At 35.1% G+C, this 26480-nt stretch overlaps 1 protein-coding gene across 1 annotated transcript; it reads right to left on the bottom strand.

The window, feature by feature from the left end:
* Positions 1-78: 78 nt before the first annotated feature.
* On the bottom strand, positions 79-26480 carry LOC107190841 (LIM/homeobox protein Awh-like). Its single transcript, XM_015579727.1, has 6 exons — positions 26469-26480; positions 26094-26377; positions 5632-5840; positions 1766-2023; positions 822-995; positions 79-146 (listed from the first exon to the last, which is right to left on the bottom strand). Exons 1-6 carry the CDS (start codon positions 26478-26480, stop codon positions 79-81), a joined length of 1005 nt encoding a protein of 334 aa, XP_015435213.1.

The raw sequence follows: 26480 nt of genomic DNA, 5'->3' as shown, positions 1-26480 counted from the left end.
GATTCATGAGCTTGGAATAATTCCTAAAGTGATAATAAGACTTTATTTACAATACTGCTAGCAGTCCAGCAGCGGCGATTAAACCTCGTTCGGCATCGACAACATCATCGAATCCTGCGAGAGTTCGTCCATCGATTGTTCCGAGCCTGAAGACAGAGTTGACGGAGTTGCGATTGATAGTAGACCTTTTTTTAAAGAAAAATTTTTGTTTTTCCTCTGTACACTATAGTCCGTCAATGTTAGTTGTAATTATTTATTATACCGATGAAAATTATTCCCAATCCTTGTAATCTATTCCTTTTTAATAGGCATCTATGTTATTTACTTATTGTTAAAATGTTTCTGAAACTCGATATAGTAAATTCTTAAGAATCATTTTCGGAAATTTCAGAAATTACTGTCTATTTAAGATTACAAATAAACAGAACTTTGATGTTAACTCTCTGTGAAAGTAGTTTAGATTTTGATACATAGATAGAATAATTTGGCACCGTTTATTATTATTCAAATATAAAATACATACTTTCATTAAAATTCATCAATGAAAAAGGTATTAATATTGTTAACACAATTTATACGAATAAAACGTGACTCAGTCTACCCACATTTATTCATCTGCACTAATTATGCAACTTTCACTAATTAAAATGGTTATGTTTATTAGAGAATTTGTGTTTAAGTATCTTTAAATCTTTTCCGCTTTATAAAATGAACGTAATTTAATTGTTTATTTATTGCTCCAAATTTGTTGTCCAGAAATTCTAGAAAATGTTATCTAATTCTGATCGGAGCGCGTGTCAAATGATTAAACATTCTTTTACCGTGATTATGATAAATAGAAGGCGTGGGACTCTTGCACGTAGCTGGACTGAGCTGCGGCTGTTGCTGGCTGTGATGGTGTTGCTGTTGATGTTGAAAGGAATAAGTCAGGTGTAAATTGATGTGCCGGCCGAAATCGCCCGTAGACGCGGTGGAATTCGGAGGTGATTGATGAACTGTAACAGTAAATGATGCCACTTGATCCCAAACTATCGCAACTTCTACTATTTCTACGTGTATTTGTAATCCGCCTTGAATAAAAATCGATTCTATCTATTTAAAAAGTTCCCAATTTTGTCTTGGGTTACTGAAGAAATTCTTTCTGATTTCACGCAATTTGAATTATTATTTGCAATATACAGCGCGCATAATTTGTATTATTATAATATTTGACATTGCAGCCAAACCGTTAACTCTATTTCAGCATTTTAATTGGCCTTATGTAGAGGGTAAGTTTAAAGGAGTTTTATATATGTATTACAATTTACGACTGAATTTTGCCTAAACCTAAATTAACCAATATTTATATATTGGTAATATATAACCAATATAAAGTATAGATTTAAAACCGTAATAATAAATATCTGAATGCTTTGTAACTTAATATAAGAACTACAAGAATAGTTTCGTAAGACTTTCTGCCAAGTATCTAGTTTGAAAATTTATAAAATTCCTCCGAAAGAAATCTTGACAGTTAGAGTAAACAAAAGATGCGGTTATCTTAAAATTAATTACCTTAAATACTTTTCGTCCGAGTTACTTGACATTCTCCTAAACTCGCCCTCTAAAACTCGTTAAAAAAAGACAAGACGATAGACAAATCTATTCCCCTACAAACAGTTCGTCTGTCTTTTATTTACGTTATACCCTTGTACAAACTATAGTAACCAAGAGTAATTGTCAGATATCGAATAATTAATCTGAAAGAAACAAACGCAAGAAGTACCATGTTGCCCTTTCATTTTTCCCGTGTGCAGATGCTTCTTCTGCCTCGCCCTAGAATTCTGGAACCAAACCTGCGTAACTCTTTTGCTGAGTCCCGTCACATGCGCTATCCTCTCGAGGTCTTGGCCATCGGGATTGCTGTCTAATTGGAAGTTCGCTTGGAGAACTGAAAGCTGCTCCTCGGTGAAGGTGGTCCTCACCCTCTTCGCCTTGTTACCGCTCTTGTGGCCGCTTTCGGAGTCACCGCCTTCTGCGAAAGTACCAATTAGGGGTGCTCCATCTTCCATTTGCCTCTAGCTCGTACTCCCTATCCTTAAATTCACACCCTTTCACGGAGGAATGTAGTCCAGTGATCGTATGAAATACTAAATTTTAACCGAAATAGCACCTCGATATTAAATGAAATTACGTTTATTATAGATTGACGACTGAATAATCAGGATCCCGTCGAAAACAATTCGCCGAATGGCTGACCACTTCGCACATTGACCGGTCATACGGACCAACGGCAGAATCTGATTTTCGTATCAGTTTTTGGTCTACCAAATCTAGTCCGAGATGGGCATTATCTAAATAAAAAGTTACTTAAATAACGATTCGTATAAAAGATAATTTATCTTTATCCATTATTCCTAACTTCGAATAACTCGATTTATCTTCATTCGGAACACCACGGATAAATACATTTTTCGAAATCAATTTTTTTAAGACTGAAAGATAATTTTTTTACTCGAAGGATATTCGGCGGTGTTACGTACGAAGACCCCCTCTTAAACCTATCGAGAGTTGGAATGCATCCGGCTAGATTTTCGGGGTAGAAAAAGGAACACGTTCGGCTCATTCGCGGGTCTTATTCGTACCAGAAAGCTATTTAGTGATCGGGTATTAAAGCCCTTTCCAAGCATTTTAAAAGCAAGCTGTACTCTGTACAACAGGCCCCCCATTTCTCAGTGCGTGAAAACCGAGAACGCTGGAATTAGCTTCCACGACTACTACTTACATGAACATTTATAAAACCTTTACTCACTTGAATATACTTTATATACATTTATATATTTATAATTCAGTATTGTTCATTTCAACTCTAGAATAATATCTAAATTCCCAGCTAAAAGCGAACCCACAAAGGCACACTTTAACCGCTCCAAGTGTACCGAATTCGTCGAAGTGTACGAATGTGTATATTCGTTTTATTAAATTAAATTAAGTTAAAATGAAGATGTACGAATTTTTGGATAGTTGTAATAACTACAATAAATTAGTGGATTTTCTAGTTAAGCGGAAAGTGATTTATAACTTATTTGAATAGGTTAGAGCTAGTTAAAAAACAAAGAACTACTGCTCAAAGTATCATACTGATTTGAACAGTATTTATTTTGTTCTTAACTAGCTCTAACCTATTTAAATCAGTATAATGCTTTGAATAGTATTTCTTTTGTTTTTAACTAGCTCTAACCTACTCAGATCAGTAATACTGCATTGTGTCTGTCGAGATATTTGCGAAAAACTGAAAATACTGTTCAAAACACTATACTTACTTCAGTGGGTTAGAGCTAGTTAAAAACAAAAAATACCGATCCAAGTATAATACTTATTCGAGTATTCAAAATCACTGAAATCGGTCAAGTGTGATTTTTAAGTTCACCCGTTGTTTTTCGGCTGTTGCGATGTGTTATAGAAAGAGTAGGTAAGAGGTCGCCCCATGGTGATGTAAACAAAATTCAATGTATGTACTACCAGCAGGAGCAGTTTCTTGCGAATATCTTGGCAACTAAGAGAGACCGCCTATTATATGTATATATAGGGAAAAGTTGTTCAGAATGGTGGCCATGGTAACATATTTAAAGGTCATTGAAATCGGTGCTGAGAACCATGTTCTTAATAATTACCAAATTATCTTTTATTCGAGTTTATCTAGATACAATTTTGCTCATCTCTGGTTCTAGTAATATGCTGAGACCATTGAATGTTCCATTTAGAAATATTGTGAGAAGAGATTGTTATTAGAAAATAAAAATTAAGGCTCAATATGAATACAAAGTGTACATATTAATAATTCCAACTTTATATAAATTTAATAAATTTAAACAAACCTAATTCAGTTTTGGCTAGTCAAACCTCAAGAAACAAAGTTGTAGAGCGACCGTCAGACTTTGTCGGACGGCTTGATCAATGTGTGACTTGGTCAGCGATTTAGCGAACTGTTGTATTTCAAAGTTTAGTCCCAACATACGTATTATGTATAGTATTTGAAGTAGTATTGTCCAACATAACTCTCAGAATATACATATATGTAGATCTACACCGTCTTTATTTCGTCCTTCTTCTTTCTTTCTCGTAGATACAGAACCATTATTTGACCGATTAAGCTTGGATAAACTAGGAGATGTTAATAAGAGTACATCGAGAAATAGAGAAGATTTAAAGAACAAAGATTATTCTTATTAAGTAGTCAATAATTTTCTCTTACAAAAGAGGTTATTCAGATGGTAAATTAGTTTTGAAAAAATCATATTTTGACATTATAGGATTCGATCTCCTAGGAACTGGAATAAGAGTTACTTGTCTGGAAAATTCAGTATCGACCAACAAAATTAGTGAAAAATTAACTGGTGAACTGGACCTACATGTTGTTTAACGTAAGTTTTTAATTTAAGTTGTAATGTAAGTTTTTTGTTTCTCTCCCAGTTATTTTATTTACATGTAAAAGAAAGTAATAATTAACAAAAATTACAAAAGGAAATTATAGGAAAGGTTATTTATATTCATGTCCAGAGCTACTTATGACTTTTCCGCACCTACGTGTGACACTTGTTTTATGTCTTAGGAGGTCGAATCCTATAATTTCAAACCATTATTTTTTCAAAACTAAGTTAACATCTGGGTAACTTTCTCAGTTAGTACTGTTTCCCGTTGGCTTTTATGACGAATAATATAGAGTGACACATTGGCGAGATAGTCTATGGGCATCCTTCACTAATCATGGGACATCCTGCGACTACGCGTTGTGGTCTGATCTCCGTCGGCCAAATTATGTAAGAGTGTATACATATACCTATACGAGGTTCGATACAAGAAAACGAAGGAGTTGCTTAATTCCTCCACGACTGTGAACCCACACATGGGTTGTCAATGAAACGTTTGCTATGGACTAACGCTCTATGTACCATCGATACCAAAGTTCACTATAAACGTATACATATATACATACTTGCGTTACAACTTCTATTCCGGCGTTATTCTAATTAAAATTTCAAAGTTGTCTTTAGTCTCCTAGTTTTTTAACATAACATGCGTATAAAAAATGAAAAAAATATTTCATCCAACGAGTATTCGACCGTAAAAAGTACTTAATTAGTCCACAGTGCACGGAAACCGCAAAATTATTTAAGACTCGAAGAGTTAATTGCTACAGGAAATAACTAACACCATTGCCTGCAACAGTGGTGGCATCGTATCAAAGTAGTGTATCAAAACAGGAAGGAATTGCTTCGAAGAAAATTGGAGTCACTTAATTAAATTTTTTAAATAAAAATTGTTATTTTAACGGTCTCATCTTTTGTGTTAGATTTCGTATGTGTTCGTGATTTATAGAAACAGAATGCTGTTTATAAAGGAGGATACAAGCGTGTGGACGTCCATGGAGAACACTAATCTACGGTACGTTCAACGAACCGTGTCAGTAGTTGTCGACAAAGCATGTAATGGCCATTTAGGTGAGAGAAGAACAGGGACAGTCGACTACCGTCTGCTAGACAATATGTAGCTGATACTACTGTTTCCGTGTCCTTTATGTTCATTGACTCGGTTTGTTGAACAAACTACAGAACCTCCCATATCATCTCTAAAGCAAGTTTGTCTTGAAATAGGTATTGTTACCTTCGACAACGTCTAGGTAGTGAGCCTTGCAGAGCAACCTGGCGTCCAAGAGGGCGAATTGTTCTCCTGTAGAGAGTTGACGGGAGCAGGCATCGCAAGCGAAACAGGCTAAATGATAAACCCTCTCCCTGGCCCTTCTCACCCAATCGCCGGCTCCCACACTACGACCGCACTTTGCACACTTTGCACCGAACGTTCTGCAAATAAATAGCAGAAAACTTGATGGTGGTTGTAGAAAGTTATTATGAAATTTTTTATACTTTCTATGTGATTTGCAATGCTTTCAAGATAATTACACTTTGTAAGTATACGTGGAAGAATATGTGATTCTCAAAAATGAAAATTGCCTTGGTAGTGAATCAGGGTTCTGGATTGGATATTTCAGTGAGATTAAGCATCTAATATTCCAAAACTTGTCTGAAGGCTTTTGTATCGAACAGTGTTGCCCATATATTTAAGTGACGCTTAGTAGAAGACTAGTAGAGAAATACTACTGCAAATAGTTTTACAACAAATACCACCCCTACCAGAAACTGTTCAATTGAACGGTTTAATATGATAATAGCAAGGTTTGTTTACGTACGTATCCAAAATCAAAAACTCAGTTGTCTATTTAAAAAAATGGAATAGTGGAGTTAACAGTTGAAGGAACTATTGGAAAATGTATCTGTTCTTAACTATTTATGAAGGAATAGAATAGTGAAACGCCACGTAGAACATGAATATTGTGAACAATTAGATAAGTGTTATAGTATTAGAAACAATTAAAACATTTCTGATTTTCTAAGCAGAAGTGATTACAATATAAGGTATCTGAATTTCTTTCAATATCTAAAGATAATTGACGCTTTCCTTAAACACTATTTAATTTCCTCATTCTGTTTCTTATAAATAAACAAAAAGTTTATTTTCATATTTATATTTCATTTTAATAAATGTGAATATTTCGTTCTGTTGCTTTCACTTGTATTAATAAAACAATCTTTGGAAGGGTAGTGCTATACTTCAAAATATAATTTCTTAATACAAAAATAAATGTGAATTTCAATACAGTGGACTCTAACTATATTGCCACGCGAGGCACTTCCTCTTCACATGTACTTTCGTGCACACAAATTCGCTCTCCCACCACGTTGCGTACGCGGGCGCACCAGCTTTTGCGCAGGCGCTGAGGCCGACGCTATGTCGATAGAACTTCGCATAGAGGGGGCTCTGAACTTATTGCCATTTTACTCCACTACAGCCCCGACCATGGCAATATGGTTAGAGTATCTTATATAGTCATCTTTTTTTGGCTCGTGAATGGAAAACCGTCTCGGCGCGCCGGGACAAGAATGTATGTGCTCGATGGACGACGATTAGTCGAAGCTACCGACGAATCAAATGTAGCTGAATCACATCCATTCACACGTATTTTTATTATTGGCCGAAACGGTACACACAGAATCGGACTATGTGGTCGGCTATAATATAACCATTGGTCGGCGAGAGCGTAGTATCTAGTTGGTTTTTCCAATTTTGATATCGTGTTACAATCACCCCTGAGGGTAGCGACAAATGTAACAAATAACTGATTTTAAAGAAAGTCTTATTTCAAAAAGCTGGTATAATATATTCTAAGTTTTAAAGTTTGATTATGTTTTTTCAATAATCAAGGTTTTTCGTAGTCTAAGAATTTAAAAAAATTCTATTGTATTCAAGTCACAGACTCAAGAAGAAAAATTGTTACGTTTGTCCCTGACCTTGACATATGTTGTCAAGGTTACCCTCTTGAGTGACCTTCAGAATGTTTCAGTTATCAAATGGTGTTTACTAAAAAGTTATTAAGAGGACAATGATACCTTTTTCTTGAACTGTCTCTAACCAATACCGAAGGACTTTCTATTCTTGAACTGTGTCTTACCAACTCTGAAGAATTATACTGATCGAAGTAGTTTAGATACACTTCAAGAAAAAAAGTAACTCTTTTATAATAACTCCCCCAAAATAATAGACGAACTTCTATTTGTTGAAGTTGGTTGGGAAACTCGTCTATTGTTTTAGGGGATGATATTTTATTTTTGTTCGTAATTTTGAAAAAAAAATTGTGTTTCTGTTTTTAGCACATCGAAATCATTGAGATGGCCAAACTTCTAAATAATTGTTAACCTGAACCTGTTTTGATAATAACTTTTTTACAAACGGCCACTCCCAAATAAAACCTTCACATCAGTAGTCAAGGTAATGACCTTCACAATATATTGAAAACTCATCAAAATCGGACGTAGCTCCCTTATTGTAAATATATACCAATTTAATTTAGTATACATTCAACGCTGGTAGTTCTATTGTTAAAGAGCCTATGTACGTAGTATAAAAAAATTAAGTAAATGTTTATACCAGTGGGGAAAGAATTCCCGATTCCATTTTCAATTTTTGACGAGCTTATTTTATGCAGAATTCCAAGGAGATTCTACAGTTTTTCCACGCGAAGCAGCTGACTAACGATGCGGTCCCATGCAGGAAAATCAGAAGCGGTCGTAAAGAATCCGCACGCACGCAGCACGCGGCCACCTGCGGCAATGGCGCCAATAAATTCCACTATGGAAGCTTGCCGAAGGATTTATATAGCTTCCAAGACGTCTCCACTCCCTAACGAATGTATGTGGCAAAGTGCCGACGATTCTCTTGCCTCCGTGTGCTCGTATTGAGGTGTCGATAAGCCAACTATCGACTCACCTCGCCGAGAAACTTCTTCGTAGCAGAAAACTCGCAGATTTCTTACATAGTCGAACTTATTCTCAGGAGCCATTAGCGATCGTGGTTAGAAAACGATCGCATGCGGAACAGTGATATTAATTGTTAAAGCATAGGATAGAGTAGGGAAAAGTTGCGTACATGTATATAGCGTACACCGGTTTCCTAATTCGTACCTCATCAATTTCTTTATAATTAATTGATATAAACGATATCTAATAGGTAAAAATATGTAATAAATGAGCAATGAAAAATACAAATAAAACATTTCAAGGTTAAATCATATTTTATTCTCTAATCTTACGTGCACTTGACACTATATGACTTATTATTTACACTTGACTACTGCTTGACATTGCTTGATTTACTACTTGACACTATATGACTCATTATCTTAACACTATTTTAGCTAAAGCATTCAGAACCCTTGGTTATATTAATAGAATTTCTAAATATTAAAAAATTTCAATACGTTGCTTTTGCTGTATTGCTTACTACTCAGATCCCTTCTGGAGTATTGTTCTATAATCTGGTCACCCCTTCACATGTGCTACATCGCTTCTTTAGTGAGTGTCCAGCATACATTTTTGCGTTTTCTAGTTCTCACTAGAACAACTCAATAGTCTGTTTTATCTGCAAACTCACCGTACTCGGTATGGTCAACTTGACTGTTTCGATCATGCTTCGAGGTTGGCCAACGATTTGTGTAACTCTTTAACTTGTTCAATCACTCTCCACTAGCATTAAAGAATTCGTTTTTTCGCATTGTCATTAATTAATATTACTGTATCGTTCATTTCCATTTTTATGTACGACCTTCTCTTGTTATCATAATTTGTACTAAAGGGTACTTATCCCGTTAAAAAATAAATAAATAAATAAGAAATGAATATTTTGTACATACTACAAACATTTTTAAAAAATCAAGTTCTATTGATGTGACTTTTGACCAACATATTTTAAATAACTGATAATAATTTAACGATACAGTTTTCTTCTGTATTTTTGTGAAAGTAGGTTCCTTATAAAATATTTTACATTAACTTTATGTATACCTACAGTAAATCCTCGATAAGTGTGAGCCGGCTCCTCCACGATAAGTGTGAAGTCGTCATCCCCACCACTGGGGAAGGGAGCCGTGGAATCAGTCAAGCGTATAATTTTTTACCCGGAGCGCCACGACGGCTTCCCTTTCACGAGCCGACGGCTAATCGAGGGGATCAAATGCAACGATGTAACTTTTGTTTTTGGTTCTTTGTTAACGAAGCTTTTACGAAAATATTCGTGAGATTTTTCTGATCAAAATGATACCGAACACGATATAAGTTGGACCATATTTACTTATGATTTATCAGAAGCGATAATGAACGAATATGAATTGTTAACACTTTCTACATGAGTAAATATGATCCAAATTATGTCATATTTGGTATCATTTTCATCAGAAAAATCTCGCCAATACACTAGTGAAAGTTTCATTAACAACGAATCAAAAATAAAAAAGTTTCATCGCTGCATTAGCATTGTATCATCGATACCCGGGAATGAAATAAGTTTTGAAAATTAATAATTTCACAAAAGTTTATTTTGATTAGTTTTTTAGTCCAGCAGTCATCGTTTATCAGAAAAAGATTGACACTATATTTCACTATATTTTTTTTTTGTTTACGAACAGTGTTCGTGAACTGTTCGCTGGTGAATACGCACCTTTAGAGAATTATATTGGCATACAGTGACTGAAAATCTGCAACCTTTAATCCCATTGTTTCTCAGCGGAGTAGTCAATCCTTATTCCCAACGCCTACGCAAGAGTCTACGAAGGGATTTGAATTTTAAGCGGGCTGACTTCGATTGTGAGATTCTTTTGCATTCCATCACAAGGAAACTCGCAAGATTCTCTGGTCTCAAAAACAACGGACATTAATCCCCACAGGAAGCTTCTTATCGCCAGCCTCATTGTCTTCGCGTCGAGAAGAATTAAAAATTATCTTACTATCATCTAAGGTTTATAATAATCACAAAAAGTAAAAAGGAGATAATTCTGCTAGTAGGTGAAGAATGAAATTCGTCGTGAGATTTGAAACACTGAATTGTAAATTGTATAAGTATCATTTAATCAATATAAATGCAAGAATTTAAATTAAAGTAAGAGTGTAATTACATTCGAAGGAAAAAAATTCACCTTTTTGTGTCTTGTATTTTGTATATATTTTACACTCCATTCTGAAGAAAGGGATCATTTTTCTTATAGGAATAACAATGTTTTCACGTCAGGTCTTATTGTTTAGATGCATTCAACAAGAATATTATCCTAGACGATATGTACAATCTGGTCACATAAACTAAACGTCTGTAATAAAAGTGATTTATGTATTGGAGATTAAAATGTTTTAAGAAATAGTGAAAGAAATTAAATAAAATAAAACAGTTCTTCCAGTTTAAGTAAAATTTTAATATAGATATAAATATTTCTGTTTACTTAAAAAATAGAGAACGAAAAAGTGTAATGATAATTTTTATACATATACTCAGAAATGAAAAAAAACTTTAAATGCGTATTTCTCAGAACGCGATATTTTTCCACGGGTGCCGCGATACAAAGTTTAATTATAGACCGCTTTCAAAAACTCTTGCGACATTTTATTTATAATTCACGTCGCTATCGCGTTACCTACAGAAATTAACTTTGGATTATTCGTTTTTGTTTTATGGAGAAATTTATGCGTAAAAATATCCGTTTTTTTGCAACATTCTGTTTAAACACACGCTAAAGGTCGCCGGATTGTTCTTTTGGATTAAGGATAGGTAAGACGATAGCCATTAACATATGTTTTAAGAATATTCTTGCTTTTTTGAGTTAATACAATCCTATCGTGAGTTCTGATGGCGCCCGTTAAGACTTACAATTTCTACAGGAGTACAATGAGAGCTATATATTTGATGCAAAAATTAATAAAATTCAAATAACATTTTTTTTATTCATCAAATATGTAGTAATATGAATCAAGACGGCTTTTTACCGTATCTACTGTTCTACTGTTTTTATGTAAATTCAGGAAAATCACGTACCTATTTTTAGAGCGTTTTGATCGGATGATACCCTTAACGGTATAAAATAAAACTAAACCCTTATTACATAAGGTAAGTAAATAGACTCTATACACGGTTCCCATTGAAATAAAAGTGTGACATTCATGTTATACATCTTCATTGCATAATTACTACACGGAATTAGCTGCTATCTTTCCGCCGACTATTGTCATTACTAAATAGTATTTTTTAGCAGAAACTTACACGCATCTTTATACGGTTTATTTCTAAATTTGGTTTAAATGTCTCGCTCTGCCTATATTAACTTTAATGATTAACGCAATTGATTTTATTATGTTAGATAGCATTTTTTATGAGTAGAGTATACACTGTCTAATTTCGCAATATATAAAGACGCTATGTTATTAATTTTCTTTCATAAAAATAACGTCAAATATACTTGTCACCAAATCGCCCATTTCATATGCAACGATCTAATATTTCATTTCTGTAGGTATGTACAGTAGACTCGCGATAAAGTAGCAGTGGGGACGCTCCAGCTCACACGCATTACTCACGCACGTGCACGCACCCCACTATCGGTCGCCATCTGTAACCAAACTTCTGATTCAATTGGTGTAACTGCCACGAGATCCTGCGTGCCCATTGGCTCGCGTTAAAGTAACGTATCCAGGAAATCGAGAGCCCGGCACCGCTACTTTAACGTGAGTCTACTCTACGAAAATATTTTCTACCCTTCATATGCACATAACTGTTAAAACCACATTAACTCATTTAACTCAATACTTTCTGCCGGCTATAACCCATGGTTTTCTAAAATTTAAGTTTAGTCATATTCTTTATTTACAGAGTGAATCACCGAACAGGTTCATTCCTTCACAATTCTTTTACCTACCACAAATTCTCTCTATATAGTACAATCTTTCAATTTGTGTTCCAATGTAAATCCTTTCGAAGCATTCTTAACCATCAAACCTAACATTCGATGTCCAGAAAACACCGCCACCCTCGTTTCTTAATCTCTTACCCATCCAATCAGCTCCATTAGCAACCCCGATACTGGCCCCAGAGCAATGTCTCCTCTCTCTCTCTCTCTCTATCTCTCTCTCTCTGTCTACCCCCTTGCAACGGAATGTTCTCTTAATCCCGCGAGCAGTTGTCGCAAAATCCAACAATTCACCAGCGTGCTAGTCACGGGGATCTAGGTACTCGTACTTTCTCCACGTGGAATGGGGTGGTGGGGCCACCGGGGTAGTCGCGTGGCCCCATAAGATATCCCGGTGGTGGACGCGGCGGGGCGAGGGCTCGCGAACACAATCCGTATAAACAGCTAGCTCGATCGTTGCCAGAGGAACCGGACGAGGAATCGGGATGCACTTTCCGTGTTCATGAATATGATAATGGGCTAATGGCCACTAGTCGTTGTTTAATTACCAGCCAGCTCCGCACACAACCGACCACACTGGACCACGGCCGTAGAGCCACCGTTCCCTGGTTCAGCATGTCCTCGCCGGAGGATGGCTGCCACGGGTACTCCTCTCTCGGTGCACCCATAACACCCACCTTTCCAACCATTCATCTGACCGTGCGTGCGTGTGTCGTGTACCATGCTCGTGTCTTGCCGTTACACGGCTACCGTTTACACCGTAAAGGCGTAGCTCCCAGCGATTTTTCGACGGAATAAGCCCCGGGGCTATCTTGGGCCCTTACGATCGACAATCGTGAAGAAATAAACATAAACATGGTCAAACTATCGGAGAATTTTAGTGTACCTATGCACCTATTTGACTAGAGAAAGAGGATCGAAGGGCTTTATTCGCAGGTTTTTTTTTAATAAACTGTGGTTTCGGGATATACTATCGTAGCATAAGTATCCGGGCACCTAGCAGTTTCGGATACACGGCGGATTAACCGTGTTGTAATATTGACAGTTTTTTCAGTGAATTCAAATTTTCAGTTTTGCTTCGGTTTGTCGAACCGGATAACATTATTCTATCCATATTGCAATGGTATTATGTTTTTCTATGAGCAATTCTAATTTTATTTTAAGACTGATCGTCACGATTGCATTGTTAATATCAAATTAACGCCAGTCATACGTCTGTGGGGTCTCATTGGTATGTTTTTTCTATGAAGTGACTGATATTCGTCTAATTGTGTAGAAATAAATATTAAATTCTACCTAGATGTAAGCATAGTTAGCGCATTATAACATGGAAATGTAACAAAAAGTAGAGAAAGGCAACTAGAACTTGCTTCCTTTATGTACCTTTTACGTGTACTTCTTACGTATATTCAGGTTATACTATTTTCATCGATATTGTTAGTTAATGAATGTCACTCGTATTACTCTATAACTGTTTAAATATTCTCAGTTTGGATAGAATAAAACTCCAAAAAACATATCGGCGTTCGAAATACATATGTGACATTCTCTTCTCTTATTAACAAAAATGGGTTACGAGTTTTTTATATTTGAAGTTTATAACCGTAGGAAAGTGTACATTAACTGTCTCACATTTGTCTGTGAGTCTATACATTCAAAATGTAGTGTTCTGTTTTTAGAATCGCATTTAGTTAGCACCTTTAGAATCACATCGGCATATTCATCATAACATAAGGTTAGTTGGTAATACGCTGGCTTTGTGACAAGACATAAGTGAGCCATGCGTTTTAAAACAAATCGCACTGTGGCGTCCATTACTCTTTATAGTCGCGTTACCCGACCAAGTATGTAGTGCACGCTATAGAGAAGGAATATTATGGTAAAAATTCTCATACTTTAAAGACTAGAAAATCAAATGTTTCTTAATTATTATTCGTTGTTTGCAATTTTTTTTGTTGATAAGCAGCTGTGCCATACATATTTTAAAAAAGATTTAAAGTGTGATAATCTATACTATAACGTCTAGAGAAAATTTCTCGAATAGTAAATTAGTAGTAATTAAAAAGTTAATAATAAAATATTACTGAGGCTGTTATTCAATACATTTTGTTTCCAATTGTTTTATATCCTAGTATTTTAAATCTCGAAAGTAGTATTATTTGAATTACATTGTTTTTTTATTAGCAATGTGGTACGGAATAAAGCGCTATACAATGAAATTATAGGCGAAAAGACTGTGTAGGAATCGTAGGGCATGCTCGATTGTGTGACAACTGCAGTATGAAATCGTGGGAGTATAGGAAGACCTAAGAGGCTGTGAAACATGCGCCACTGGAGTTTGCTTTCCAAGACGAGAGAGTTAAATTTCTCTTGCGTCCCCTTTCTTCCAATCCTCTTAAATTTCAACAATCATAAGTATTAGAACACCTGCTGGTCTCATACAAGACGTGATACTGATTCCCAATTGTATAACTTTTACTAGTTTTATGTTATCATATTAGCAAAAATTTACATTAAGATACAACTATTTGCTATTTATATCGTTAACTATTTGCAAGAGTTAAAGGAAAATAATGAATTAAAAGTTATGTGTTGGTCCCCATAATCCCGTGATCTAAACTGTACATTGCAAGAATTCGGGATGAATTAGATCAGAAAATATAATCTCACTGTTCGATTATCCACCGGATTTGTCTAATTCAATTACACCAAACTAATGCCCGTTACCCTAATTAGAAACGAGGACAAAGAAACAGCAATCCAAAATCATTTTAACGTTCAAAGAGCTTCGACGACTACTTTCTCTAGCGCCTTGCAGAAGAATTACCAAAGCTCTTTCCAGTGTTTATATAATGATTATGAACGATACATCACTCCACGAGGAAAAAACATTCAATCGTTGCTAATAAAAAGCGAGAATGTCTTACGAAAACTTGCTGTTTTAACTTCGTTTCGGGAATGTCTGAGATAAACTGCGTAGGTATATATTAATACAACAAGAGAAACAATTTTTATAGTTAATGTAATTACATAAGTTGTTAACCCTCCGAGCACGGTCCCTGGGTCACGCGTTCGCAAGAACGACATGCACACTGTGACAGAGTCAGGAGTGGGGACACGCGGTCTCGAGAGCGACACGCACCCAGTGACGGAGCTGCGTGTAAATCGCATAGCGACCGATGTTTGTTTACATACGAACGACCGGGCCAAAACGCCGCAGAAGTATCGACTAATAAATATAATTTGTTTTATAATTCACGAGATTTTTATTCTACTTAGTGTAATAAGAACCGCGAAAATCCAAATGTAATGTGGAACCAGCTAATCATTACATTGTATACATGGTGACGGTGGCTCGAACTCGAGCTCGAGCAACCACCACTGCGTAGTAATATCGGTGAGGGTCTCGAGCTCGAGCCATACTGGCACTGTTTTTAGTACAGTGTCGGTGAGGGCCTCGAGCTCGAGCCTCGCCGTCGCTGTGTGGTAGTAGAATATCGGTGTGGGGTCAGAAATGACATAGGGACCGGAGACCATGTTTTCCGTGCTTGGAGAATTAACGGGGTATTCCCACTCGGAGACGTAACAAAAATCGAAGCGAAAGAGAACAAGCGACGATGCCGATCATAGCAGACATGCGTAGAAAATACTACAAAACGCATGGAACCTATGTAAGTTTGCATAGTTTGATCTTAATTTTTAGTTTTACTTGATCGTTAACACATCTTTTTTCCGCGCCATCATAATCTCCGTAAAAAATCTATAACCATCTAATTCATTATGAAAATATTATTTCTTGTAGCTAAATAAGAAGTGATTAATTTTTCACTATCAACTACAGTTCCATAAGGCTCTTGTTAAAGTTAAAAAGACATTTTTATAACGTTTCTCTTTCAATAATTTTATCGTTGTCCATGGGATTTTTTGGTAGCGATCGAAAGTTGAAGCATTTAAGAATGTTCTGTTAAATTTTCAACTAACTTTAATATTATTAAAAATTTGCGGAATCCACCTGAAGGGTTCGTAGAGGAAGTGTAGTTTACTAGTTTCTACCGTGTCTTTTCATCGAACCTCAAAACCAACCGGAAAAGCGGATTACTCGCGTTATCGAAAGTGTTCTTTCTCGGTTCTGGATTTTATATTTACTTCTCAGTGCGCTTAGAATGTTTGCCACGATCGTGTTCGCGTGAATGGTCACAGAAATAATTCGTACTTCGGCCGGGAGAGCACTCCGCAGTGTTAGATAAAGCGTCGCGCACGAACGCGCGGTTACCTGTAAGATGGCGAGGGGTATACCGGTCGTCGGGCGACAAATAAATGACTGCCGGACCCTGAAGCGCGAGCTCCAACTCCGAAGACTATGTTTGCGTGTATGTAAACCCGCGGAGTGCGTCGTTTGGAAGAAGGATACAGGAGGAAAAAGGAACGAGAAGCGCAGATGCAAAGAGGCGAAACGGACCACGATAAGGGAGAAGTGGACGGAAAGGTGGGAAAGAGGAGAGGAAGATGAAGAAGGAAGAAACGCGGCGAGAAGAGTGCAAAAGGTCGCTGGAGATAGGTGAAAATGGAAGAATTCGTAAGAGACAAGAAAGAACAGTAAGTAGTAACAAAAGACTAGTATGTAGATATAATACTTGATTTTTGGTATTCTTTGAAAATGAAAATTAGAACAAAAGTTCACGTGAAATAAATGTGTCAAATATGTTACATTCATAAGATGTTAATGACCACTTGAACATGCCTTGGAATAATAACGATTCGTGCAAGTAGATATATGTAGGGCTTACATGCATAGAAGCGTTGCCACAGTGGTGTAAAATCACGAAAACGTGACAAAAACTCAAAGAATTAATATTAAAAAATCAGTATCCTTTTGTTATAAGTCTATAGGTTAATATATACCTTAACTAGTTTATGCAAAATGATTTCCTTTTAACTATTGGCCACATGTAATTTGACCTTAAATTTAGATGTACATATTTTTGTGAAGTGAATAAGTGAATTTTAAAATGACATTATTTGTGTTTATCGATGATATTCGGAAATTATATTCAGCAGGCTAGTACTTTAGTGGGTAAGAAATAAAGTAGATATAAAATACATTTTTTATACGTATTAAGCTAACACTGAAATGAAATAGAATTTGTGCTCTTCTTTATAATTTTAGTTTACTTCTCATCCCTTGACAGTGGAAATTGTTTCTTGTAAATATGTATATTAAACAAGCATCAGACTTCAGTAAGAGAAAAAGAAGTTTGCCACTTTTTGCCATTTCGGGAAATATTACATTTTTTTAGTAGATTTCTCCCAAGGTTGGTAGAAGTATAATTGAAAATGTTGGTTATTTTTTAACTATTATAGTTAGAAATTAATTAATACGCAATATTATAGTTCAAAAGTGTGGCTTTTTTCGATTTTAACAACACTTAATTTGGTTTAGATAGTTTAATATTGCTGCATGTTTTTAAAAATGCCGAGACAATTTTACAACAACATCGTCACCTTTTCTCACATTGATTTTAAGTGATTAAAATATAATTTCTTATAAATATTGTATCTTTATAAACTGTTTCGTGATTTCAAAATTTCAAACCACTGTACGATGCTTGGACCGATTCAGACTCGTAAACAATTGTATTGTATAAACATTGCAAACTTACATAGTTTCTACTGTTTGCAGGGGCTAATTGCGAATAGTATGGAATGAAAATCCTACAAATCGAAGCACTGATTCCTTCAATTTCAATTCACTCTTACAGAATATAATAATAATTATATTAGAAATTCATGGAACAGTAACCAAGGAAATATAAAACCAAGTCACATATCAAATTGATAAATTTTCAATAGACTGTAAATATTTAAACAAATTAAAATTTTTATAAATGAATTTTCGAAAGTAGAAATTTAATCGAAGCTTATTACTACAATTAAGAGTTCCAGTATGTAGGTGCAGGATATAAAGAATGCTTTATTAAACATTATTCAAGTTTTGGTTTCATTAGATTTGCATATTCTAATATTTCATGAATGCATAAAATCAGCGGTATAATTACAAGTAATTTAAGGTACCAAATTTCAACGGTTGTTTGAACAATTAAATAAAACTTCGTTCAAACTATTTTTGCTTTTCCAATAACGCAATGTTCTATAATAATTGATCTCTGAGAACCATCATTGTCTCTTATGAAGCATTATTGTACAATTATTACCCAAGGATCGTGTGAATTAGTTCAAACAATCGAGAAAATTTTAGTCCTCAATGGATTGTTATTATAACCGATATTGTACTGAAATGTTTTCGTAGATGAGGCCGCGAAAGCGTATAAGATTCGAGGCAAACGAAGCTACGAAGTGACTCGACGATTGTCGTGCACAGGGAGTCGAAGACGAAGCCTTTCGAACGTGTTTATCCAACTGTCAATCAAAGGTAGACCGGTCACCTGACTGTTGCACCGGCCTGTCTAAATCACGTATAGTGATATCCGATCGTGACGTGCGATTGCTATCTACATTATCGAACGCGGAAATCCATGTACTTCTAGGAAGAAAAGAATCGGACCGACTTTACCCAATATGTATACAGTATCTGCTTTCAGAATATTTATTATACAACAGACATGCAATTGGATATAATTTTTTGTACAAGGGGAAAATGGAGAGAAAACAATTCTATGATGATACTTTACTATTTAGTTTTCAGCCTCCCATCAATTTGTTTTTGCATGAAACCGAGCCTTTGTCTACATAGTTTCTGTTTACTCTATTTTGATTGGTTCCAGAAGAGAAGTCCCACAGTAGTAGAAATAACGCCGTTGTTCGTGTCGTATTTGTAATAATTGAGTTATAAATTTGATCATTATTTAATCATTTTGTAGGGGCTTTGAGTTGTATTCGAATAATTATTGTCGTATTCATCGAGGAATCATTGTATGTCTGTTATATTAGGTGTATGCAAAAGTAATAATTATTTTCCCGTCAAACTCGAAATAGTTCCCCCAATGTCGTATAACTTCTTGCCATTTCTCTGGCAAAAGTTGAATTCTCCGTATATAATAAAATAAAACCACAATACATACTTAACTGTGTCAGCAATTATTTTTGCATAGCCTATCTCATATGGGATAGTTAGATAATACGCACCGTTTTTATATGAAACGTAATAAGAAAAATATTTTTCAACAATTCTTTATTTTATTTTTCAAATTATTATAAAATATCGTCAATTATGATCGACACGTAACAAAAAGTAGCAAAAACTATTTTTTTTAACCTTAGGTAGGGCATTTTGTAACACAGTCTCGGGTAACATGCCTTACCCATGTAACAAAACGCCCATATATAAATCAGTTACTACTTTACTTAATTGATGAAATATTATAAAATTTAAAATAAAATAAACAAACAACAGAAGTAGGAACAAGAATGGAATAAAAGTTAATAAAATGAACAAAATTGAATTCATGTAGTATAAACCGCAAATTGTTCAAAAACCGGAAATCAAGATTAGTGAAAATTTGTTGAAGAAACGTAATAATGACGTTTATACTTCAGCAGCGTTTGTGGACGACCGAGACAGGTTCAATTATATCTATTTCATATGTATTACTACTTGTGATACAATCAAGTTTTTAGTGTAGTTCCTATAATTCTGTTAAGTATTAATTTAATCAAATCAGTTTATTTAATGTATCGATTAAAGATAAGGTAAAGGGCAAAAAAAGGGTACCAAAAGCTGAGAAAGAAAATATGTAAGTACTCAATACAAAGGACTCCCGTTGTACGTTCAAACTAAATTCCCAGGACAATGGAAATAATTATTCACGAGATATTGAAAGGCAACGGGCAGCATATTTCATAAGGTTCGACTATGGAAGCACGATTAGAAATTTCGCAATGGAGTCGACGTTCTCTCTGAGAAGACACTTGCCGGATTTCTCGACCCGGCTGTCTTTGGGGAGTCAAAGTCGTGTATGCGGGAGGTCCGAAGGAATCTGCCGCGTAATTTTTTTGACTCACGCTTTTCGCTTCGTAATGCTGGATTACGATGACCCGGTCGACAGGATCCACGACCCGTAGACTCGTCGACGGGCGACTTCGAAAGAACCGATGCCACCTTTTCGATCTACGCTTCTCTGCCTCCCGTGATAAATGATCAGAAATTATACCGCGGACTTTTCGAACAAGCAACGAAAAAACGGGGACATAGTCCCGACATATTACATCCCTCGTGTCATTGAATGATTGATACAATGTGATCTAATTAATAACATTTGTAGTCTTCAATAATATGCACTCCCGTTTATAAGTCAGGTTGGGACACTTGATTATTTTGAGAAAAATGGAAATCGAAAGGGAAATGCAATTTCTTGATTTGATTTTACAAATTTACTTTATTTTTTCGGTAATTACAATTACAAGTACACATTGACAAGAATTACAAAATAATAATCATTTGTTGAGTAACAACATTGATATATTGTTGAGTAACTATATATTAGAAATGCACTTTCTTGATTTAATTTTACAAATTTACTTTATTTTTTCGGTAATTACAATTACAAGTGCACATTGATAAAAATTACAAAATAATAATCATTTGTAAATTTTGTAACACTATCGATAGTCGAACCAATTTAATGCAATCGAATGATTCCGTCGTTGATATTTAAAAAAACTGGGAACACGCGAGTAAAGTAACGAAAAACCAATGGAAACGATTGCAGACTGATTTAAGTGCAATCAGGGAAGACCTATTTTTAAGAATTCACTGTTAAAGTGCTACGATTCATTTCGATCAGTATTCTTGAATGAAACAAACACTTTAAGATTGTTCACAATACTGAATATAATTTACACTTTCTCTACAGTGTGGAAAACTAATAAGAATCCGTTTGATTCATAATTTAAGTACCTTTTTAACTCTTAACTCTTTCTGATTCTACGTTTGGTAACATAAGTGTCCAGTGACTTATGGACGGGACTGTACATTTGCATCCATACTTCATTGAAATGTTAGGTGTACCACATAATTATGTTTAATAAGTTATGCGACTTTTCTCAGACTTGAATTTAAAACTATACATATAATTCAACATGATCGTCACTTATTTGCTTGGTGCAAGTTGTATCTTAAACAGATACCTCCAGACAATATTTCAATAAAAAATTCAGGGGTGTAAACCAAATGATGCAGTTATTACAAACGTTTAAAATGGACATGGTGTATGAGTGTAACAAAGGAATTAACACGACTGCAACAACGAAAAATATATTGCAAGTGTAGGTATATAGTTATTGTTAAAGTAAATTGGTGCTAAAGAAAGTTCATGAAACTTCGAGCAGATCTTAATGAAGACTCTCGCATCGAAAGGCTCTATAGAATTACATGAAAACATTTTACGGGTTACTACCAAACAAAATGCGTCAGTGACTGTTAAAGAAGTGAAAGTGACGCATACGTAGAAAATACATTAATGATTGATTACTAAGAAAAACTTGCTGAATTACCCTTATTAATTATTTAACCCCCATTACTTATAGAATAACCTAATATTTCTGTTGTGCAGTGTTCCGTCGATTATTGTCAAGAACTCGGGTCCGCGTCGTGACAAACATCGAACAGGAAAGACACTCCGGACTCTCGTAAATTTGTTTTTTGCTAAACTTGAGGGTTTCACTTGAGAGGTTCCACGGTCTCCCCCACCCCCAGTGGTGAGGATGACGCCCTGACAAAAAACGTGTAGAACCAGTCAGACAGTGATCGACGGAATACTGTATTCAGTATTTATTTCCGTGAGAGTCTATAATCTGTGACAACTTAATAACATTTATAAACATTGTAGAAGTGGAAATGTATTTTTTCCAACTTTCCATTCGACATTCAAAATTTTCTATCAATTCAATTTTAGGGAAATTAATTAAAAATATTTGTGAAAACTGATAATAAACAATAATAATTGTCATAAAAAATTTGTATTCCTTCATCTTTAATCATCAATTTCTACGGATTAATGGAGATAGATAATGCACCTGCTGATTGTTGAGTAACTATATATTTAGTGGGGTGAACAGCAGATTGTAAAAGAATTGACCTTTAATTAGCAATAATATGTATATTTACCATAAAGAAAGACAGTTATTTTGTTTTCATTAATTTGTAAACATTAATGACTAAGTGAAAAATAACATATTTCTTAACGTATTTATTATTACATACTCACAATCAATGTTTTTAAATATGAATGGTCACATAGGGTTTTTGATTAAATTTATAGAAAATTCAAAGCAAAGCCGGAAAAAAATACATTTTACCTATTAAATTCTTGTAAATACTACTTCATTGACACAACAATAATTAAGATCACTTCGTTTAAATATGTAGGTACTAAAAAGTATATAAGTTATGTAGTTCCTTCATCAAGTTTTGAAAGACTTTATAAAGGTACATTTTTTGCTATCGTTTATTACAACGTACATAATATGGTCTTGTACTTTTTACGGGTAATATTGTGTCAGTGGAAAAATTTTGATGGACCTTCTGCTGATGTGATCACTACTGTTTTTTAAAAACAGTAAACAATTGTGTTAAAAATTGACGCCAGTGAGTGAGTCTTATTGTGTAAAATAAAATTGAAAGTGAATTCCTCAGAAGAAATTCAAAAATCAATAGAGAAGATATTACAAACAGCGCAGAAAACATTTGTGATCTGTTTGAAGAAGCTGTTATATCAAACGCACTCTGTGGTAAACTGTAAAAATTTATAAATTTAATTTAATTGCATAAGTTTACTGCATAATAAGGATCAAAAAATTTATTCTTTATAATAAGAAGTTTTATTACAAGTACATATATTATAAAAGAATTATTATGTACCTCATTAAATTATTATCAAACTATAATTACATTTAGTATTAGTCTAGTCTTTCAGCGCAAAACCCATTTTAATGGGTTAGTTCTGGATTAGGTTAAAAGTTTTGACTTTTGCACTGATGTATGTACCTACATATATCTTACAAATTTATAACATGTTACATCTTATAAAGGGTTGTCCATGAACATCTAAATAAATCGCTATTACCAGTTGTAAGTAATGCATAACTATTAGTTTAAACAGAAATTTGAAGCATCGCCTAACAAGGAGTGTATTTTAGGTGTCCGCCTCCGATTGCTTTGGTTTTCGGATATGTTTTAGAGGACCGAAAAATAAGAGATACGTATGTTTTTATAGCGGCCCGTTTTCATATTTAGGGGGTGAAACCACCCCTCAAAGTTTCAACCCGGAAGTAGTATCTCGAAAACCAGAGGAGATACATGAAAACTTCTAATGGACGAGGTCTGCGGTTTTTTATGTAGAATAATATGGTGCTAACAAATTGTCCAAAATATAATTTGTTTATAACAACAAAATTTCAGATAGAAATTTCGAGTGGTGGTTTCACCCCTTGAAGTCGTGTCTCAGCCGATAAAAAAAATACGTGTCCTTTATTTTTGACTGCTTAACAGACATACGAAGTTTCATCAAAATCGGAGGGGGATACTTCCGTGCCTTCCCTTGTGAGATATACACGTAGTTTCCTCCAAAAAAGTTCTCAAAATGATATTTTTTTGTTATAAACAAATTGTATTTTTGACAATTTGTTAACACCAGTTTATTGTACATAAAAACCATGAAAGCCACCAATTGAAAGTTTTCATGTATCTCCTCTGGTTTTCGAGATAGTACTACCGGGTCGAAACTTTGAGGGGTGGTTTCACCCCCTAAATATGAAAACGGGCCGCTATAAAAAAATACGTATCTCTTATTTTTCGGTCCTCTAAAACATATCCGAAAACCAAAGCAATCGGAGGCGAACACCTAAAATACACTCCTTGTAAGTGAAACGAGGATATCAACTAATACAGATATCGAGTGTCGTATAATTATGTTAATACATAGCAAAGTAGCAATCGAAGGCGTCAGCTACCGCAGCAACGTTAACAGCGAGACAAGAAACATAAATCTTGCCATATGATACGCGTAATTGCCACTGTGCCGTCAAAGATCTACGTTTTCCTGCGACCGCAGTGTAAAGATCGAAACAGATTCAATTATCGAGATAAGCCGCAACGGGAAAGTGAATACACCCACGTAACGTTTAATCCTGGCAGATCAATCGATCGAATAATAAAGCATCGTAAAACTATGGTTGCAGCATTTACACTCCCGATGCAATAAATATGATAGTAAGTGGTTCGCTTGGTAGGCCTGTAAAATTCTGTTTCTTGATTAATAAGAATGAATCGATGGGTTATGGGGCGCGACAACCTGTCGAGAATTTATCAATTCCTCGATAGGTGAGTGTAAATTCACGTTAACATGTCTATGAACTGGTCATGTTGTTTCTTTTTTATTGCTCACAGGTTTATTAACATAGTGGACGCGATTTACTTTCAGTGCGTACGCATAGTTAGAGATATATTATATTTGAAAACAAAAATACATACTATCGTATTCACAACCAGAAATTTCTTTATCATCGTTCTATCTCCACTAGTTTCTAACCTGAGAAATCTCAGTGTAAAGTTTACGAAGTATAATATTATAGTTGTATTTAATTGCTATTTATTACAATATTAAACAAAATTTTATCTTATTATCAACATAAATTTTTAATTATTATTAGTATTTGAAAATACCATTAAGAAAGAAAAGCTTCGGAATTAGGACTTAAAAGAATATTTGTTGTTTTCTCGGTTAAATTTTTTTTATATTATGCATGTGCAATGAGACGCACGTAGATTGATTAACTAAATTTGTTTGAAAAATGGTGTTAGAACAGTTAAGAACTCGGGCGACGATATATGTATTATACACAGTTCTTTGTATAAAATATTAGACATTGCTCGAATGTATTGGTAAGGAAGTATTAATTTCTAAATAACACACACGTTTTCGAGAAAGTGTACTAAAATGAGATAAAATTTGTAAGAATTAACGATACATAATAGAATTTTCCACTGTCTAGGTACTTCGTTTGGGTACTCAGTATCCGAAGAATTCGTTTTTAGCTTTCCTATGACGGCTATCAGCAATATGTGGCAATTATTACGTTAAACTGTATTAGAAAATAACAGAATGTCTAGAAAATAATACAAAATCTAGAATGTAATAAAAAAATGTGTACGAGAAATAAGAGTTAAAGTTTGAAGGAAAGAAAGAACTGATAGAGATAGCAATTTTGGTTGCCCTTGATTTTACTTACAACGGAAGGTACCTGGATGTTAAATTAGTTTTCTTTATCCGGATAATTCTGTACCGACCAGAAAAATGGCATCAAAGTTCGTTATATGTAAACGACTCTGAAAGTGCATACAAACAACTTTCTTTTTATCACGCTTTTAAATTTCTAGGTTTCGTTGGATTCATGCAAGTAAAATAACCGTTAAAGGAACAAAGAACACCGATATGGGATTTTTCTTCACCACGACTACTGAATGTCCACATTGTGGATCAGACAACTTCTGCACCGCCATACAGCTAAACTGAGTATTATGCAGTGTCGTACAGAAAATGGACTTGGATGACATGGTAGTGTTTTTTGTTTCTTTTCAAAGTCAAAAAAATGATAAAAGAAAGTTATATTGTATATCCCTTTTCAGACCTGTCTACGGCGGACTTCGACGTCATTTTTCCGGTCGATATTGAATTTTCCAGGGGAGTGACGTTGACCGAAGTTCGAAAACTATTAGCGATGACACGCTATAAAATGACAGATAATGAGTTCTTTAGCTTACAGTGCATAGTCGTGCCTGCAGTAGAGCCGCATTCCCTTGAGGAAGCAGGAGTGTTGATCGTGTAGTGGCCTGGCACAGGCGCAGCATCTCAGACACCTCGAGTGCCAAGTTCGACCGCCGACGCAGAGAACGGTACGTTCGCGGACACGTTCTCCACAGCCGCCACACTCCATCACACTCGGGGACATTTCCGGTCCTATCAAACCGCCAGTGGCTTCAGGGGCACCGAGACTCGAACCAGTGCCTTCGCAGACGCTGTCACTCGTCATGTCCTCCACTTCCGTCTGTAACATCAAACAGACACCTCATCGTCAGTTGTAAAGAGTACTCGAAGCCAATGAATCATCGGAATAGATTTTCTGTCCATTATTTTACCATTATTCCCAT

Source organism: Dufourea novaeangliae, unplaced genomic scaffold (genome assembly GCF_001272555.1).
Source record: "Dufourea novaeangliae isolate 0120121106 unplaced genomic scaffold, ASM127255v1 scaffold205, whole genome shotgun sequence".
NCBI lineage: Eukaryota > Metazoa > Arthropoda > Insecta > Hymenoptera > Halictidae > Dufourea > Dufourea novaeangliae.
This window is presented reverse-complemented; position numbering and strand designations above follow the sequence as displayed.

Coding starts and splice junctions, on each gene's coding strand:
- LOC107190841 (XM_015579727.1), bottom strand. Junction 5,841..26,093: donor TGCAGGCACGACTATGCACT/GTAAGCTAAAGA, acceptor ATTTATTTGCAG/AACGTTCGGTGCAAAGTGTG. Junction 2,024..5,631: donor TGTCGAAGGTAACAATACCT/ATTTCAAGACAA, acceptor CCCTAATTGGTA/CTTTCGCAGAAGGCGGTGAC.